Raw genomic sequence first — 20904 nt, 5'->3', positions numbered from 1 at the left:
CTCTCATGCATTGAACACGTTTGGGATGTTAGTGGACACCGCGTTTCGCTGTGTATAACGCTACATAGCTACCAAATGGACATTCGAAGATTTCTTGAAGAGGAATGGGATGCGATTCCACAACAGGAAATGAAAAAAAACTCGTTTATTCATTAAGAGCCAGAATGTATGAATGCAGGGACAATTTCGGGGGATGTACACATTATCATATAAAAGGATTATATTGTGACTTTTACACCCTGACTGATATACTACTCAAATCGATAAAACGCATTGTTCACAGCAATAAACTTCATTAAAATTTGTAATAAACGATTGTCCTTGATTTATTTTTTCATATTATGTATGACATAAAACTAATTTTTAAATACATTCAAAATAATATACCATTATAAATCGAGTTGCATGACTTCTTTTGCCGAGTATATAAATTTCACAACTTATGCTAAGTTTCTGTGATACAACTTTGGCAATATTTATTTTAATGCATAAAGACTTGCTTTTAATATACTTGTGCAATTTCGATTACAGCCATATTTATATCTCCCCCATACATGTTTTTGCCCTGTCCGTCAGGCCGTCCATCAGCCTGTACTTCACACTTCGTTTCCACACAATATCTATTGAACGCTTAGACCCAGGATCTTCATACTTGGTATGCTAGTTGATCATGACTAGTAGATGACCCCTATTGATTTTGAGATCACTAGGTCAAAGTTCTGTGACCTTGAGGTTAAGAAACGATTTCCGCTCAATAACTAAAGATCCTTTTGACCCAGGAACTTAATACTTGGTATGCTAGTTGTTCATGACTTGTAGATGACCCCTATTGATTTTGAGATCAAAAGGTCAAAGATCAAGGTTGGTTACCTTCAGCTTAAAAATGGTTTCTGCTCAATAACTAAGGAACACTTGTACCCAGGAACTTCATTCTTGGTATGCCAGTTGTTCATGACTAGTAGATGAACCCTATTGATTATGAGATCATTATATCAAAGGTCAAGGTCACTGTGACCTTGAGGTGAAGAAACAGTTTCTGCTCAATAACTAAAGATCACTTGCACCCAGGAACTTCATACTTGGTATGCCAGTTGTTCATGACTATTAGATGAACCCTACTGATTATGAGATCATTAGGTAAAAGGTCAAGGTCGCTGTGACCTTGGGGTGAAGAAACGTTTACTGCTCAGTAACTTAAGAATGCTTGCACCCAGGAACTTCATACTTGGTATGCAAGTTGGTCATGACTAGTAGATGGCCGCTATTGGTTTTGTAATCAGTCTGTCTGTCAGTCTGTACGTCACACTTTGTTTCCACTCAATAAATAAAGAACGCTTGCACCCAGGAACTTCATACTTGGTATGCTAGTTGGTCATGACTAGTAGATGACCCCTATTGATTTTGAGATCAGTAGGTCAAAGGTCAAGGTCGCAGTAGATGATCACTTTTTAATGCGGGTGTATAAACCAAACTTCACTGTTGGTTCGTCTCCAGTCCAAAATTACAAATTTCATGTCCATCATTTATTTTTTCTCAGCTACGACCACACAAAAGCAATTTCTAGTATTATTTAAATATGCAATGCCTATGCCATGCCACCAAAACAAAGGACCACAATGGAAATAAGAGTTTTCTCTTTTTTGTGTCATCCTTTGTGCGGTGTGCCAACTGAAATTTTTTATTGCTTTTGACAGGCACATATAACATCATTGTTTTCACTTCTAAGACAAAGCGGCGTAGTCTTATGACAGCTCTTGTTTTTATTTCATAGTGGGCGTTTTTGGATCAAGCCTTCCCGGTACTGATCCTTGACCCGACACCCTAAGAAGTTTGCAAATTTACACATTTTCTGTAAATTTACGGATTTTTTTATCCACCAATGTAAGACTTGCATTTTGATGTATGAAAAGTTTTTTTAAACTTTCAGATTGTTTTGGGCCGATTGATGAATTTTGAATCTCGAAGAGGCCAAGATGATGGTGGGGTTGATGATGAACAAAACAAATATGCCATCAGTCTTTACAAGCATGGAGGAGTTGATGTAGGAGTTTTTATAGATAAAAAGTTTATGATACACCATGACTTTGTGTTGAACCATATTTTCTTTTAGTATATGTCAATTTCCTGTTCAATATCCAACAATGAAGATACAATCTGCCATATTAAAAAATCCGTAGGGATGGATATTGTTTAGGACAAACGAATCCTATACTGATACCAACGAAATCATACAGTCTTTATCAATACCAATGCTGATACGATGTCCCATGTATAAGGCTTTTTGTGCCCCCGAAGGTGGGCATATTAAAATTGCACCCTCTGTCTGGCCAGCTCAATTTCTTTTACTTGTAACAGATTATAAAGTAACTTACCACATGTCTTTGACATAACAAGACAACTTGTTTTGGTAAGACCTGGGTCCCTACCTCTTAGGTCAAGGTCACACTTAGTGTTTTTTCACAATGAAATGCTGCATATAAGGACATTGTATAGGTTGTTGTGTCCGGGCTGTAATTTTCTCTTGCATGGATAGATTTTAAACTTACTTGCCACATGTGTTCGACATACCAAGACAATGAGTCGCTTGCAAGACCTGTGTTCCTACCTCCTAGGTCAGTCACACTTACCGGTAGTGTTTGTTCACAATGAAATGCTGCATATAAGGACATAGAGTATAAGTTGTCTGGGCTTTAACGGTTTCATGTACTGATCTTTTTCATAGGTCAATGTCACATTTGGGGGCATTCGACAGCTCTTGATAGTACATATGATCAGCACAATTTCTAAGCATTTGCTTCCTTTATCATTGTAAATACACCAAATCAAACATTTGTATTTGGAAGAACTAAAATAAAGCCTGTTGGTGGAATGTATTATCAAAAGTTTCAAACGAATAACAATTAACAAATATACATTTTTGTTTTTAACAAACCAAATAAGTTATCAAAGAGCAGACGATTCTCTATGGCATGTGAGAACCAGTGACATTAAACATAGGTTACAGCTCATTTTTGTATTTTTTTTTCTCTATTATTTACTTATGCGTTTTGACAAAATATGGTATAAAGTTAAGAACAAATGTTTATTTTATAATTTATTTTTATCTGATTCATCTTTAATGACAGGTCTTTTTCTTGAAAATAATTACTATAATGTGAACCTACAGTGTGCTGGCCATGTCAGTATAAATTGTCACCCTGGAATTAAGTCTTTCTTTCTGTCTGATTTTTTAGCTCACCTTAGCCATAGGCTGATGTTGAGCTATTAGGATTGATGAATGTCCGTCGTCCTTCGTCTGTCGTCCGTCGTCCGTCAACACTTAGTTTGTTAACAATCGAGTGTTCACATTTTTACCTCAATTGTCAGGAAACTTGGTCAGGATGTTTGTCCCAGTAATTACTCAGACAAATTCGAATATGGGTCATTTGGAATGAAAAACTAGGTCACATGACCCCAAAATAGAAAAATCTTGTTAATACGCTAGAGGCTACTTTTTCAGACCAAATATCCTGGAAATTTTTCAGAAAGCTTGTTTTGATGATTTCTAGCTCAAGGGTGAATATTGGTCATCTGGGGTCAAAAACTAGGTCAAAGAGCCCAAATATGGAAAAACCTTGTTAACACTCTGTTCAGCCCAAATATCCTGGAAATATGTCAGAAAGGTTGTTTCGATGATTTCTAGCTCAAGTTTGAATAAGGGTCATCTGGGGTCAAAAACTCGGTCACAGAGCCCAAATATGGAAAAACCTTGTTAACACTCTAGAGGTAACATATTCAGCCCAAATATCCTGGGAATATGTCAGAAAGGTTGTTTCGATGATTTTTTGCTCATGTTCAAATATCTGTAATCTGGGGTCAAAAACTAGGCCACAGAGTTCAAATATGGAAAAACCTTGTTAACACCCTAGAGGACCCTAGAGGTAACATATTCAGCCCAAATATCCTGGAAATATGTCAGAAAGGTTGTTTCGATGATTTCTAGCTCAAGTTTGAATAAGGGTCATCTGGCCCGAATTTCTCGAAACTTCTTAAGTCCGTTATAACAGGATTTAGCTAAATGCACTATTTTTGTCGTTCTATAAAATGTGTTATATTTACTTCTTCAAGAATTTTTAGAAATTCTGTAGGAATTATCTGTATGATTATCAGAATAAACCATTTTTCATTTATCAATATCCATTTTCAGTATGTATTTTGGCTAATTTAAATAAGCGACTTAAGCCTTTTAAGCTTAAGAAGTTTCGAGAAATTGGGGCCTGGGGTCTAAAACTAGGTCACAGAGCCGAAATATGGAAAAACCTTGTTAACACTCTGTTCAGCCCAAATATCCTGGAAATATGTCAGAAAGGTTGTTTCGATGATTTCTAGCTCAAGTTTGAATAAGGGTCATCTTGGGGCAAAAACTAGGTAACATAGCCCAAATATGGAAAAACCTTGTTAACGCTCTAGAGGTAACATATTCAGCCCAAATATCCTGAAATATGTCAGAAAGGATTGTTTCGATGATTTCTAGCTCAAGTTCGAAATGGGTCAATTAAATCAAAGAGCACAAATATGGAAAAACTTTGTTAACACTCAAGAGGTGACATTTTCAGCTCAAATATCCTTGAAATTTGTCAGAAAGGTTGTTTTGTTGATTTCTAGTACAAGTTTGAATAAGGGTCATCTGGAGTCAAAAACTAGGTCACAGAGCCCAAATATGGAAAAACCTTGTAAACACTGTAGAGGCAACATATCAGCCCAAATATCCTGGAAATATGTCAGAAAGGTTGTTTCGATGATTTTTAGCTCATGTTCGAAATGGGTAATCTGGGGTCAAAAACTAGATCACAGAGCCCAAATATGGAAAAACCTTGTTAACACTCTAGAGGTAACATTTTCAGCCCAAATATCCTGGAATTTGTCAGCAATGTTGTTTCGAAGGTTTCTAGCTCAAGTTCGAAATTATCAATATCAGAACCAGGCTCTTTCGAAAGGTATATACCCATACTTTTGAAGAAATTATTCAGTACTGGTTGAGAAGCAGTTTCCAACAGTTTATATATCTTTTTATTGAATTAATTATACATGTTTAAATACCTACTAGAATTGTTCACATTTTACCATAGATAACAACAGCTCTAGCTATTGTCGATATTTAGTTTCACATGTGTGACGTAACAGATAGTGTATCTAATAGGGGCGCAAAGAGGGTACTTACACTGTTCTGATTAGCTTGTGATGAGAAGCAGTTTCCGACAAATGGAATGCGGGGCAGATTTGAGGTGCCTATTGTGTGTTTTTATTAACTGTTTTATTAGTATACTAAATATAAGATTGTAATAAGAGAAATATTATTAATTTTTCAGCATTTACGGAAAATTTAAACCTTAAAATTTACGACAGTCAATTTATACCTGAAATCAGGCAGACACTGAATACCAATGATATTTTAATTCATTTCTGATAGAAACTTGTGTTTGTATACATTAAAGTGAATGTGGGTGCGAAACACCCATGACCGCAGTGTTCACAAATATGTACACCATTACCATCGTTTGTATAAGTCAATTTAGGAAAACCTTGTAGTTATTCATAGATATGCAAATTAGGTTCTCAGTCTTCCCGAAATGTGCCGGTCCGCCGGACATGTCCGGCAAATTTTGTACGGGTCCGACAGATCTTCCAAAAATGACAGTCCGGATGACCGACATATTTTGAGACGACTAAATAGTGAAAAGGTATTTGAAAGCGAGATGTCTATAAAAACTCGCTGATTGTTTGCCTATGCGGTAGTTAGTCGATCCCATTTTGACGTCACATAATATCGCCAAAAGTTGGCAATTTCGGATTTCTGATATGCTATCATGATGTTGATTTCCGGTGATAAACGAGTTAATACGATTCATCAGTAAAGGCATGTTATTACAACAGTTTTGATTGGTTCTTGGTTTGCAACAAAGTACAATCAAAATTGCCGGCCCTCAATTTACTTCGTCTGCAGTCAAAATGGCGGCGGTTGGTGGAATTACCGGACGACAGAAAAACAAGAAAGCACCTAAATGGCGGCGGTGTTTAAACATTTTTTTGAGAGACCAAGTGTGTTTATTTTTACTTAACATGTCAATGTAGTGTTTATATGCTGTTGTTATTTTGTGAACTAAATCAGGAAAGCATTAAAAACAGTTGACATTCATTTTTTTTGCTCTTTTAGTTTATGTATACTATGACATATTTGTTCGGATAGGCAAATATTTTTTCGGACAGGCAAAAACTTCAAAAGTGGCTGTCTGGTAGACAGGCACATTTTTTCAATTTCGGGAAGACTGGGTTCACACGCATGTGCAATACGCTGTGCGTGCCGATCCCCCACGTGCAAGTTGGTGTACAAAATGAAAAATTAACATTAAACATTAAATAATAATAAAAGTTACTTACGTGTCTCGGTAAGAATGTCAACTTATTCTAAAGAAAGTACGCGAAAAAGCGATTTGTCGGAAACTGCTTCTCAACCAGTATACTACCAATACCGGGTATTGTGTCCATCAGTCTGTAAAAAAGATTAACACTCGACACTTGATCCTGAAACTGTAGTTTTCCCAAAGATGTACAAGTATGGTTTCATGTATTGAGCGCTACCTTATACAGACTGGTCTTTAATCAAGTTTTTAAATCGACTATTCGAAGAATATGGAGAGCTATACTACTCACTCAAGCATCAGCATCAGCGTCGGTGTTGGCGTCGGCGTCACACCTTGGTTAAGGTTCTGCATGTAAGCAACTTAAGTCATTATCTCAGTAAATACATCATGTATTGCATTAAAACTTTAGATATGTATTCCCAACTATCTAACCAACTTAATTAATGAAGTTAGATAACTCTAGTTTGCATTTAATGCAAATAATGGGCCTTTATTATTTGACTTAGAAATTCTGGTTCAAGTTTTGCATGTACTCACACATAGGTTAATTTCTCAGCAACTGCTATATCTATTGCATTACGACTTTATACAATGGTACTCAACTATCCAACCTACTTAATTAAGCAAGTTAGATATTTCTAGTTTGCATTTAATGCAATTAATTGGCATTTATTATTTGACTTAGAAATTCTGGTTTAGGTTTTGCATGTTAGCACACATAGGTTAATTTCTCAGCAACTAATTGATCTATTGCATTAAGACTTTAGACAGTGGTACTCAACCATCAAACCTACTTCATTAACCAAGTTAGATAACTCTAGTTTGCATTTAATGCAAAATAATTGCCCTTTAATATTCGACTTAGAAATTCTGGTTAAGGTTTTGCACATAACCACATTTAAGTCAATATCTCATGTATTGCATTATACAATACAATACAATACAATATTCATTTATTTGTAATATAAGGCCTCCAGCCCAAAATACATTCAAACAAGATTTTTCTATAAGAGTGATGCTATACAAAATGTTAAACAATAATATACACAAAATGAGAATATTAATACAAATGCAAACATAAAAATTATTATGATATAGTTGATCAGTTGTAACATAACCTACAATCTTTTTCTATAAATGTGAAGCTATACGATAAATATATTGTTGAATAATGCATAAAATAAGGATAATAACACAAATCCAAAATTAAAAACATTGAAACATTAGATATGTATTTCCAGATAACACTTTTTTGAATATAATGCAAATTATGGGCCTTTATTATTTGAATTAGAAATTCTTGTTAAGGTTTTGCATGTAAGCACACATAGGTTAATATCTCAGTAATTACTTGATGGATTGCATTAAGACTTTATACAATGTTACTCAACCATCCATTCTACTTAAATGACCAAGTGAGATAACTCCAGTTTGCATTAAATTAGAATAATGGCCCCTTTTTTATTCGACATTGAAATTCTGGTTAAGGTTTTGCATGTAACCACTTTTAAGTTAATACCTCAGCCAATACATCATGTATTGCATTGAAACACACAGACTCCCATCTATTTAACCTTCTTATTTAATCAAGTAAGATAACTCTATCTTTTTTATAACATATAATTTTTGCCCCTTTATTTTGCGACTTAGAAATTCTGGTTAAGGTCTTGCATGTTAGCACACATAGGATAATATCTCAGCAACTATTTGATGTTTTGCATTGGGACTTTATAGAATGGTATTCAACCACCCAACTTAATTGAAAATACAGTTAGATAACTGTATTTTGCAAATAATGGCCCTTTATTGTTAGACTTAAAAATTCTTGTTAACATTTTCCATGGAACCACATTTATGTTAATATCTCAACACACCATGTTTTGCATTGAAGTCTAATCTAAATGTGATCCATGCATGTTTCGCCAAAACTTTTCAATCCTTACATTGAAAAGCGCGGAATAGTTGAGCGCGCTGTCTCTGTGACAGCTCTTGTTTTTAGCTCACCTGTCACATAGTGACAAGGTGAGCTTTTGTGATCACAATTTGTCCGTCGTCCGTCCGTCGTCCGTCCGTAAACTTTTACTTTAAACGACATCTCCTCATAAACCGCTTAGCCAATTTCATCCAAACTTCACAGGAATGTTCCTTGGGTGGTCCCCTTTGAAAATTGTTCAAAGAATTGAATTCCATGCAGAACTCTGATTGCCATGGCAATGGAAAGGAAAAACTTTAAAAATCTTCTTCTCCCAAACCACAAGGCTAAGGCCTTGATATATGGTAGGTAGGATCACCAAATGGTCCTCTACCAAGATTGTTCAAATTATGGTCCTTGGGTCAAAATTGGCCCCGCCCCGGGGGGTCATGGGTTTTCTCTATATGTTTATAGTTAAAACTTCAAAAATCTTCTCCTCTGAACTTACTTGGACTAGAGCTTAGATATTTGGCATGATTCATCGTCTAGTGGACCTTTACAAAGATTGTTCAAATTATGGCCTTGGGGTCAAAATTGGCTCCGCCCCGGGGGGTCATGGGTTTTCTTTATATGTTTGTAGTGAAAACTTCAAAAATCTTCTCCTTTGAACTTACTTGGACTAGAGCTTAGATATTTGGCATGATTCATCGTCTAGTGGACCTCTACAAAGATTGTTCAAATAATGGCCTTGGGGTCAAAATTGGCCCCGCCCCGGGGGGTCATGGGTATACTTGATATGTTTATAGTTAAAACTTCAAAAATCTTCTCCTCTTAACTTACTTGGACTAGAGCTTAGATATTTGGCATGATTCATCGTCTAGTGGACCTCTACAAAAATTGTTCAAATTATGGCCCTGTGGTCAAAATTGGCCCCGCCCCTGGGTGGTCATGGGTTTTCTCTATATGTTTAATATATTAAAAAAAATCAAAAATCTCCTCTGAACTTAAGTTGCTTAGAGCTTTGATATTTGGCTTGATTCATCGTCTAGTGGACCTCTACAAAGATTGTTCAAATTTTGGCCTTGGGGCCGAAATTGGCCCCGCCCAGGAGGGTTAGGGTATTCTCTATATGTTTAAAGTTAAAACTTAAAAATCTTCTCCTCTGAACTTACTTGGACTAGTGGACCTCTACAAAGATTGTTCAAATTATGGCCTTGGGGTCAAAATTGGCCCCACCCCCTTTGGGGGTCATGGGTTTTCTCTATATGTTTATAGTGAAAACTTCAAAAATCATCTCCTCTGAACTTACGTGGCTTAGAGCTTAGATATTTGGCATGATTCATCGTCTAGTGGACCTCTACAAAGTTTGTTCAAATTATGGCCCTGGGGTCAAAATTGGCCACACCCCGGGGCTGATGGGTTTTCTCTATATGTGTTATAGTGAAAACTTAAAAAATCTTCTCTAAACTCACAAAGACAAGTAACGTCTTAATTTAAACTGGATAACATATTTAGTACACATACCAATTTTCAATATGGGCCACATACAACAATTAATAGCAAATATACATATATAGATACACACGTAAAATCAAGTAGTGACAAGAGCTTAGATATTTGGCATGATATATCATCTAGTTGACTTGTACCAATATTGTTCAATCTTTGGCCCTGGGGTCAAAAAATGGCCCCACCCGGGCGGTCATGGGTTTCCTTCTATATGTATATGATGAAAACTTATAAAATCTTCTTCTCCGAAACCAAAAGGCAAAGGCCTTAGATATTTGGTATGAAGCATTGTTTATCGGACCACTATTAAGATTGTTCAAACTTTAGCCCTGGGGTCAAAATTGGCCACGCCCCGTGTTCATAGGCTTAGGTTTTCAATATTTTTATATAATAAAACTTTAAAAATCCTCTTCTCCAAAATATAAGACCTAGAGCTTTCATATTTGGTATATAGTGTTACCTAGTGGACCTACACCAAAGGTTTTCAAATTATTGTCCCGGGGTCAAATTGGCCTTGCTCAGGGGTCATTTGTTTTTACATTGTCTTGTCACTTAAACATCTTTTCCTCTGAAAGTAAACGTCAGAATGACTCCATACTGGATATGTAGCATCCTTACATGGTCCTCTCTCAACTTTGTTCAAATGGTTTTGTTTGGCCCCTTTTAGGGGTCACCAGAGCAAAAAATAGAAAAACCTTTAAACAACTTGATCTTATTAACTGCTTGATGGATCTTCAAGTCTGAAGCATCCTAACATGGGCCTCTGTCAGGTCTTTTTAAATAATTTTGTTTGGCCCCTTTTAAGGGCCACCAGAGCTAAAATTAGTAAAAAAACTTAACATTTTCTTCGCATGAACCCCTTGATAACTTCAGCAAATTTGGTTTGAAGTGTCCTTGCATGGACCTCTCTTAAATTTGTTCACATAATTTTGTTTGGCCTGGTTGCCATGGCAACCTAAAGGAAAATGTCAACAATTGGTTATAATCATCTTCTTCTCCTAAACCGCTTTGACAATTTTGATGAAACTTCATAGGAATGATCGCTTTTTCAAAATTGTTCAAAGAAATTAATTCCATGTAGAACTCTGGTTGACATGGCAACCTAAAGGAAAAGTGTCAACAATTGGTTACAATCATCTTCTTCTCCTAAACCGCTTGGACAATTTTGATGAAACTTCATAGGAATGATCCTTGGTTGGTGCTTTTTCAAAATTGTTCAAAAAAATTAATTCCATGCAGAACTCTGGTTGCCATGGCAACCTGAAGGAAAATATAGGCTGTCGTGTCCGTGCTGTGACTTACTCTTATATGGACAGATTTTAAAATGACTTGCCATATGTTTTCGACATACCAAGACAACGTGCCGTGCCGTGTGCACATACATGCCATATTTTCTGGAGACCATTCAGGGGGATTTGTTCAAAAGGCTGAAAATTCAGGGGGATTTTGGTTGTATTCAGGGGGATTTTTTTAGCAGGTCTAAGTTGGCGAAATTTTAAAGTATTTTTAGACGCAAGTATGAAAAAATGTATTCACATATAGTTTGCTTTGAAAACCTCTGAACTTTTTCATTATACAGAATTATTTTATGTCATGATTTATCATATTTTTATGATACACTGTCATGTCATACTGTAATGCACTTGAAGAACAAAATATGTCATTGGAAAAATATGTTTTCGAGACAATTAAATTAAATTTACCTTCCTCCAAAGTCTTCAAAAAAATTGTGCTTAATTCTATCAGCTATGATGACTTTCAGACAATAAGAGAATAGAATAAATATTATTAATTTCTTCCTTCCAAAAGTGTAATATTTCTTTGCCTTTGATAATTACTACAAATTAATTGATCACTTGTTGTAAAAGTTTCCTTTTGGAGAGTTACACTCACATACTGTGGTTTCACTTTGTCATTATTGCCTGATGTAAAATTTAAAAAAAAATTAAATTCCGGGGGATTTTTATCTCCCGCCGGGAGATCGGGGGATGGATCGAAATTCCGGGGGATTTTTCCCCCCGCCGGGGGATATGGCATGTATGTGTGCAAGACCCATGTCCCTTCCTCTAAGGTGAAAGATACACTAAGTGTTTATTCATAATGGAATGCTGAATATGAGGACATAAAGAGTGTTGGCTGTCATTTAGTATGATTGTTTTTTTTTCTATGCTCAGAGGCAATTTAATATAACTTGCAATATGTATTTGACACATAAAGGCAAGATCAACTTTTTATGTACTTGTTCATAGATCAATGTCACATTGGGGGGCATTTGTCACATACTTTGACAGCTCTTGTTCAATATTCTTTGAGAAACAAGCTATATTAATAACAAAGGTTAAACTCTTTTACTCAGGTGAGCGATTTAGGGCCATCATGGCCCTCTTGTTCCTATTTTTAGCCAAAATAACCCTGACATTGATCTTACCTATACTACACACAATATGAAAAACTTAAACAAATATAATTATCCAAGAATATTTAGGTTACCGATCAAACAACTTGTATTTCCTATATTCCCACTCTTGAACAGTGGTTGTGTTCAATTTTGGTCAGATTCAACATACCAGTCAGGTTGCAAGAAAAACAGAATATACTTAAAAACAACGGCGGGGGATATAGCCGTCCTTTGGACTGCCTTGTGCTTTAAAAAACATCTCTGAAACTACCAGTCCAAATTCAATGAAACTTTACAGGGAGCTTCCTTGGGTAACCTTCTACAAAAATACAACAAGGAGTCGCGATTGATCAACAACAACAATCTGGCCAACTTCCTGTTTTGCTTTAAAAAACATCTCCTCTGAAACTACCAGGCCAAATTCACTGAAACTTTACAGGAAACTCCATTGCATGACCCTCTACAAAAATACATCAAGGCATTGAGATTGATTAACAACAACAAAATGGCCAACTTACCCTTTTGCTTTAATTTTTTTTTCTGAAACTACCAGGCCAAATTCAATGAAACTTTACAGGTAGCTTCACTGCATGACCCTCATTAGTAAGGATATGTTTAAATTGCAACATTTTTATTAATGCTTTATCACAGAGTTGTGGCCCTTTGCTTAGGTGGGCATTTTAGGGCCATCATGGCCCTCTTTTTTTAAAAACTAATAAATAGATAATTTGTTTATATTTATATGTTTGTTGATTTTTTTTATCAGTCAATATCTCATGCAGAAATATTAAGAAGTAAAACGATTATTCAGTTCTTTCTACTTAATAGTGCACAGTTATAAGTTTTTCATTTTAAAGCGGCACTCTCACAGATTTACCATTTTTACAACTTTTTTATTTTTTGTCTTGGAAAGGGCAATTTTTTGCGTAAATATCTGCAAACCAGTGATATTTCCGTTCGAAAATTAATGTTTTATGGCTTAAACCGTTACTAGCGGTTTAAGAAAAATGCATAAAACATCAATTTATGAACTTAAATATAATGATCTGCGATCTAATTTATTGTCAGCAGTCTTATAGAAATGGTTTCCATGGATTTTCGCAAAAATTGGCTTGTTCAAAGACATAAAATAAAAAAGTTGTCGAAATGGTAAATCTGTGAGAGTGCAGCTTTAACAATTAAAAATTTATTACAGTTTGTCGCTTGGCTGGCTTAGTATGGTACTAAAGAAAACATCTCAGTTTATATTTTTTCACAAAGAACTTATTGGCAACTTGTGTATCTTACATACCTTGACCTTGTTATCTTCTTTTTGACAAGATATTTGTTTTTCTTCACAGGTACTTGTGAGGATTTTGATGTTTCCTTCATTGTTTCCCCCATTCACCAAAGCAAGAGATGGTAAGATTTTAATGAGGATTTAACCTAGATCGTAGTTAAATGACTTCTTTTTTAGCAAGTCAATAGGAAATGGCATTTATTTGATTAATCATTATCAAAATTTATGATTTCTGATTTTTTGTACCTAAATATATGCACACAAAAAATAAATCAGGATTATGACATCTGCATGTATTAATTCTGTTATATGCAAATAAAGGACTGGTTGATTGTTTGATTTCAGAGAGTGATATTGACCTAAGAATAAAAGCAATGGTGCTAGATATTTTGACCAAAATTACACCAACCGTAAGTAAAACACCTTTATGCACATGAAAGTGACATCATTTTTTTATGGGATTTTACGTTCAGTTTTAGTGAAAAAAGTACCCTTTTCAGTATGAACACACCCACAGATAAAATTGTCAACAAAAACAATAGCTGTTTCTATATGTTCAAAAAATCCTAAACAATAAACATTCACATGTTTATAAGTTACCCACAATTTTAAATTTTGTTTTTATATTATATAAAACCCTCTAGTTCTTTAATGTTGTACAAGATATGGCTCCAAACTGCAAACCAAGATAACCTTCTTTCAAATCCCGCTGCAGGGGGAATATGTTTTCCTTTTTTTGCTCCCCAAACTTTCAAAAGGGAGGAGCATAAAGTTTGCCGCTTTGTCCGTCCGTCTTTCCGTCCTTCCATCACACCTTATCAGGAGGATAACTTCAAAATTACTGATGGATTGAAATAAAACTTTTAATACAATGAGAGGATATGCTGTGCACAAGAACCAAAATCCTATCATCCGTATTTATTATCTCCCCTTAACCATTTTTGCATAATTGTTGCTTGTCCCGGCCTAATTTGGAAAATAGTTAAAGGATTAAAATGAAACATGTCATATAGATGGATGGTAATTAGAGGAAGTGCAGTGCACAAGAATCATAATCATGCCCTGCATCTTTTTTTAGTTATCTCCCCTTTACCTGATATTTTTCAAAAATAGGTATAGTATCGGCCATATCTTGGAAAATACTAATGGGATTAAAATAAAACTTGAAACATTAAGAGGAAGTGGAGTACATAATCATGCCCAGCATTTTTTAAGTAATTTCACCTGAAACTCTCCTTAACCTAATAGTTTTTGATAATGGGAGCTTGTCTGAGCCATATCATGGAAAATACTTAAAATATTGAATTGCAACTTGAAATGTAGATCTATAGAAGGCAATGAGAGGAAGTGCAGTGCATAAGAACCATAATCCTACCCAGCATACTAATTTCAGGATTGGAATTTCATTTTAGGGGCATTCATGTGGTTTAACGGGAGCGCTGACCCTATTTTTGCCAAAACCAAATAAAAATAAAAGTTCTATCGTTATCTTTTATTTTATTCTGGCCGCAGACTGTCATTTTTTCGTGTGTTTGAAAAAAAGACTGATGACGATTCAAAGACGATTTGTCAAATTTTATACTATTCTGTGTGAATTCTATAACGGCTATTTTAATTGGATGTTCACTGTGGTTAGATATGATGTAAGCCAATCAGAATCATTGTAATTACGTCATCCTAGGCATTCCAAACAAGATGTCAGCGTTTGATGTTTACAACAATGCATGTGAAATTCAATATTTTAAATTGATTCTAATTGACGAAAACACTTCAAAACCCTTGATACACAAATAAATTAACTTGATCAGTCGGTGAAGATGTGGAAGATATTAATGCTCAGCTACAAAAGTGCATTAAAATAAATAAAGTTTTGGTGAATATCTTTAAGCGTGGGGAATTTGTTTGATGGCCTCAGAAATTTCAAAACATGCATGTTATCCATTGAAAATTGGTCAAAATCTCACCACCTAGCAGACAACACATTTCAAATTCAGGCCGAAACGCAGATTAGAATTTGTATATGTGTCTAACTCAAAACATCCAGGAAAAAAATTATCAACAGAAAATAGCATCTAGCAGTATTAAATTTTTAAGGTCAGAAAATGTCATACATAACCTCTTCTAGATATAATTTTGACAGCTCCCATAGCAAAAGTCGCGAGAGTGCTCTCCCGTGGATAAGAAGGGTACCAGCCTTTGGTTTCCATTCCCATTTAATGTTGCTGTCGCAAGATACCAATATTTACTGGTTCCCTTATAATTCCATTCATTTTGTGTGTTCGTCTAGTTTGTCCATCGTGTATCTGCTTATTGACTTTTTGTACACAATTTAGTTATTAAGTTATTTAAGATCTTGATACATGTCATTTGTCGTTTAGACATAAACACTAAGCAATAAAGTGAAGGCAACTTAAAGTTGTAAACATAGACAAATGCGTTTGTCAATAACATAAAGGATGAAGCAATTGCACAAAGGCACCTGCCGTTTAGACGAATGCACTTACAATTTAAAATGAGAAATGTCATAAAGCAGCATGCATTATCTGGCGGATAATCCCTTCAATAAGAAGCAGACAGAGGTGGATAACTCCCGTAAGACGAAATCATTTGGAGTTTTGAAATATGTTTTTCATCTAAGAGGGACAAGACGTTCAAACACATCGTTGTTAAGTATGACCCTAAATAGCTCAAGCTTGAGGCATAATAATGTTTGAAGTGGTTTTGACATGACTCTGTGTGCATGCATTTTGCATCTCAACAATTGAGCATCAGCATTTGGCAGAAAGTTTATTCTTGGGAATCAGAATGATCAACTTAGTACTATTTTATTCAAGTCATAATACAAGGGACCAACATTTTACCTTGTTACGACGATGTTGAAGATGACAGGTCAACTTAACTGGAACATGAGTCATTGTTTGGTCCAAATTGATGTATCAAGCTAATTTTTTTATCAAATTCTGACAAAACAACAGTTTTGAACAAATATCTTTTCACAAATAGCAATATAAACAATGGTCTGGATAAACCTCAACATAAGTAGGCCTAAGTTTATCATCTTATATTTTGTTTTTATTTGCAGCATAATCCGGGATTGTAATCATACTAATGCACTTGTCAATTGTAACCACTGCCCCGCCCACCCCTCGCCCACCCCTCGCCCTCGTTCCAGGGGTATACTGGGGACGGCGGAGGCAACGGGCTGTGTTTTTACCTTTCAGTTGCCTAGTGAATGTGGTTTTGTCTTCATATTGAAAATAGTCGGGAATTGGCCTCACATAGGTATCCGGGGTTGCGGGGCCATTTGGCGGGGATTTTACCAGCAGTGTGTCCCTGCAGGTCGGGTATTTTACCCGGGTTTTGAGAGACCTGAAGTCAAAGTCCCCGCTATTCCGGACTTAGGGGGGGCATATACAATTGGCTGGTGCATAAAAACATCTAAATAACCAAAAAAAGTACTCTGAAAATACCCTTGTTCTTTTTGTTTTAATAAGCACATGTCATTGCATTTCCTGTGATAATAAAAACAAAATTTAGTCTATGTTATATGTTTGATGATGCCTGTGTAAGTGATAATTTTTTACAAATCCAAAATCAATCCTTAGTATGTCTAAATACAGTTGCATATGATGTTAAAATGATTCAGGTAGATTTATATCAGTCGTTTCAAAAAATTTACTAAAAGTAGGGTTATTTCTTATTATGAATGATCGTCATATCAAAGTACATTTTAATTATATAAGAAATTAGATTTATCCATATAATGTTTGTTCTCAACACAGATGAATAAATAGTATGTATTCCGACATTTTCCCAATGTCCATTAGAGGTTCAGTTAAAGATGGCATTAAAATGGGTTTAAGAGCAATCATATTGAACAATCTTTCTTATTTATATTTAATATAAGGAAAAATATATTTTTCGCTCTTTGCTCATTCCGTTTTTATGAAAACTGATATTTTATTTTTTTCGCTCGCTCGCTCCAATTTTTTTTTGGCAAAAATCCGAGGAACAAAACATTAATTTGGTGTGGCCTTATGTTCGTCTTTTTTTAATGATGTCTTAGCTTAGGTCAGGGCATTCATTATGTGCCGGGAGTGTGGTAAACATATGATTTTGTACAGCCCAGCAAAATTTACGTCATCTGAGGCTCAATCGGTCATTAGAGTTGAGAAGAGCTTCTTTACGTATGCGTGGATCCGCTCTTCCATGCAAGGCCTTTCAGGTACCAAATCATTGTCGAGGAAGGCTTATTTTGCAGGTTGGACATTTTTTTCTAGCCTGAAAATCATCTACTTGAATACAAGCCTCACACAGTACCCAGTGTATTATCATGAATTATAAAAAAATATTGTTTGCAAATTATCTTTTTAGATGCCTGGTAATTCAATATGACTGACAACTTAGTTTACTCTATACATGCTATGTTCGAGCTGGTAAAACAAAGCCAGTTAAGGAAGGTTACAAATGAAAATGTTTGCTTTTTCAGGTCAAAGAAAGATTTTTGATGATATCTGCTTCTACTGTGGGGACAGTAATGAACTTGACACTGATTAGTACAAAATAGGAACACTTAGCCTTTGGCATTGTTTGTTTGATATGCACAAGATGCAGGGAAACAAAACCTATCAAGACCAGATGTGCTAAGAAAACAATAAAAGGGTGCAAAAATTGACATTTCATATCACCACAAAGAGATGTTTTGAAGTCTTAATAGAGACAATGAAAACAGGTGTAGCAATAAATTTTAGTCATAGCAGTGACATTGTTGAAATTGTTGTATAGAATGTCTTATATTTTTGTTTAGTTCTAATAGTGACATTTTGTTGTTATGTTTGGAAGTGGTTTTCTAGTTCTTGAAAAGACATTATCTAGTCATGTTTTAAATACCATCATGTGTTCTAGCTTTAATAGAGACATTATTGAGTCATGGTGTAAATGCCTTCATGTGTTCTAATTTTAATGTCATGTCTTGAAAGCTGTAATATTTTCTAGTTCTTACTTCTAATAGAGACATTATTTACTTGTGAATGGAAAGCTGTAATATGATGATCATCTACGTGTAATAAATTTGTTTCTTGTAGTAGCATATTTGCTTGAAGCTCTAAATTTTTAGCTTGACTATTCAAAGAATACTACTCGCCCCAGCGTCGGCGCTGGCATCTGGTTCAAGTTTTAGGGCAAGTTGGGATTTTCACTTATATGTCCAATACCCTACATTCAATTGACTTAATACTTCACGCAGTTGTTCAGGGCCATCACATGATGAGGTTAGATAACTCCATATTATTCTTTACACAGATTATGGCCCCTGATTGACTATGGAACTTAGGTTAAAGTTTTAGGGCAAGTTGGAATATTCATTAATAACTTCTGTATCCTTTGTTCGATTGACTTAATACTTCACACAGTTGTTCAGGACCATCACACAATGAGGTTACATAACTCCATATTATCCTAAATACAAGTTATGGCGCCTGACTGACTTAGGTTAAAGTTTTAGGGCAGGTTAAAGTTTTAGGGCAAGTTGAGATTTTCACTTAAAACTCCAATACCATTCATTCACTTAATACTTCACACAGATGTTCAGAGCCATCACATAATGAGGTTAGATAACTCCATATTATTCTTTACACAGATTATGGCCCCTGATTGACTATGGAACTTAGGTTAAAGTTTTAGGGCAGGTTGGGATAATGTTTAATAACTTCTATACCCTTCATTCAATTGACTTAATACTTCACACAATTGTTCAGGACCATCACCCAATGAGGGTACATAACTCTAGTGTTTTAGCTAAAGCTGAATGGAAGGGCGGCCCGCCCTGCCCTTTTTTGACCCCGCCCCGTTGCCCCTTTTTACACGCCCTGTCATATTTTTCCCACCCCCTTGCACCCTTCTGGCCATTCAGATCGTTGTTTATCACAAAGTTACGCCCTAAAAGTATTTCATTGGTCAATGGCGCCGTTTCCTAATCTGTCATAGATCAGTGTGTGCTAAGGCACATGACCGTCATCACCGCGGGTCTGATCAACGGTAATCCACGCTTATAATCAGGGTGCTTATTGCTGTTCATTATGACACATTATTCCTTGTCTGAGACATCGAAGTTGTACCTCTAAATGTCGATCTTTGATGTTGTTACAAATTTAATTAATTTAGCCATTTATAATCGGTAATCTCCTTATCACATAATTGGGTCATCTATCATCCAATTATGGAAACGTCCCATGTTAAGCAACCAGAGAAGACACTGGTCAAATGATTAAAAGTTTGTTAAATTGCGATAGAAAAGGCGAAGAATTGATGAAAAATGTTGTTAAGCATTAGTAAACAATTGATACTTGCAGTGTAAAAACAAGGCACAAATTATGCCCCTAGGGTCATTACTGGGCATGCCCAGGGTTCGCAGGTTTGGTATACTTAAATTGGGAAATGTTTGAAAATCTTTTTGTCTGAAACTGCAGACCTTTGCTATTTTGAATAAGGCATCATTTAGTGGTCCGCAACCATGATAGTTAAAATTATGCCCCTGGGGTCAAAACTGGCCCTGCCAATTTATTTTTTTCAAACCACAAGGCCCATACCTTTAATATTTGTTGAGCATCATATGATAACCCTCTACCAAAACAGATGAAATTATGCCCCTGGGGCCAAAGCTGCCCCACTCCTTTTGACCATCTTTTTTTATTTTTAAAGCTACAGCAATGAAATTTAGACCATGTGTACAGTTTTGTAAACGAGCATCAATGTTGACCTCAGATGACCTTGGCTGTGACCTTTTGACCTACTTTCCTATTTTTGAAGCTACAGCAATGAAATTTTGACCATGTGTACAGTTTTGCAAACGAGCATCAATGTTGACCTCGGATGACCTTGGCTGTGACCTTTTGACCTACTTTCTTATTTTTGAAGCTACAGCAATGAAATTTGTACCATATGTACTGTTTTGTAAACAAATATTTATTTTGTACTTTGATGACCTTGTTTGTCTTCTCTTAAAATAGTTCATGCAACTAATCTGCTTACAACACTTTCTGTCCTCAGATGTTGAACGTGCAACGTTTTCAGGTAACCCAAACACAAAACATGAACTATATGATTGTTGCCTATTACCCATACATGCATGCTCTGGATTGAAAATAACCACAAGAGCCATGCCAGTAGAGCATAGGCCCTCATGAGCCTCTTGTTCAGTAAATAACTATATATCATATATAATTTTGCAATTTTACCTCCGCTTCAGTTGTATTTCTGTCTTCTTCAATCTTCACGACGATGAGAAAACTTACTCTCAAAATTAATTATAGTTTGAGATTAAAGGGACTTGCTCATGATTTTGTAAAATGCACTATTTTTTCTTTGCAATATTAAGTAAGGTAAATGAATAGGAGTGTTAAAACTA

At 35.5% G+C, this 20904-nt stretch overlaps 1 protein-coding gene across 2 annotated transcripts in view; it reads left to right on the top strand.

Annotated features, from left to right (window-relative positions):
* Positions 1-20904, top strand: part of LOC128243800 (short transient receptor potential channel 4-associated protein-like) — a 152559-nt gene that overhangs the window by 20166 nt on the left and 111489 nt on the right. For both annotated transcript variants that reach the window (XM_052961751.1, XM_052961750.1), the window contains exons 3-5: positions 1928-2041; positions 13561-13621; positions 13845-13909. In XM_052961751.1, the coding sequence (XP_052817711.1) occupies positions 1928-2041; positions 13561-13621; positions 13845-13909 (240 nt within the window). The remainder of the gene's footprint in view (positions 1-1927; positions 2042-13560; positions 13622-13844; positions 13910-20904) is intronic.

This window comes from Mya arenaria, chromosome 8 (genome assembly GCF_026914265.1).
Source record: "Mya arenaria isolate MELC-2E11 chromosome 8, ASM2691426v1".
Lineage (NCBI taxonomy): Eukaryota > Metazoa > Mollusca > Bivalvia > Myida > Myidae > Mya > Mya arenaria.
Note: the sequence above shows the minus strand (reverse complement) of the source record. Positions and strands in the feature narration are given on the sequence as shown.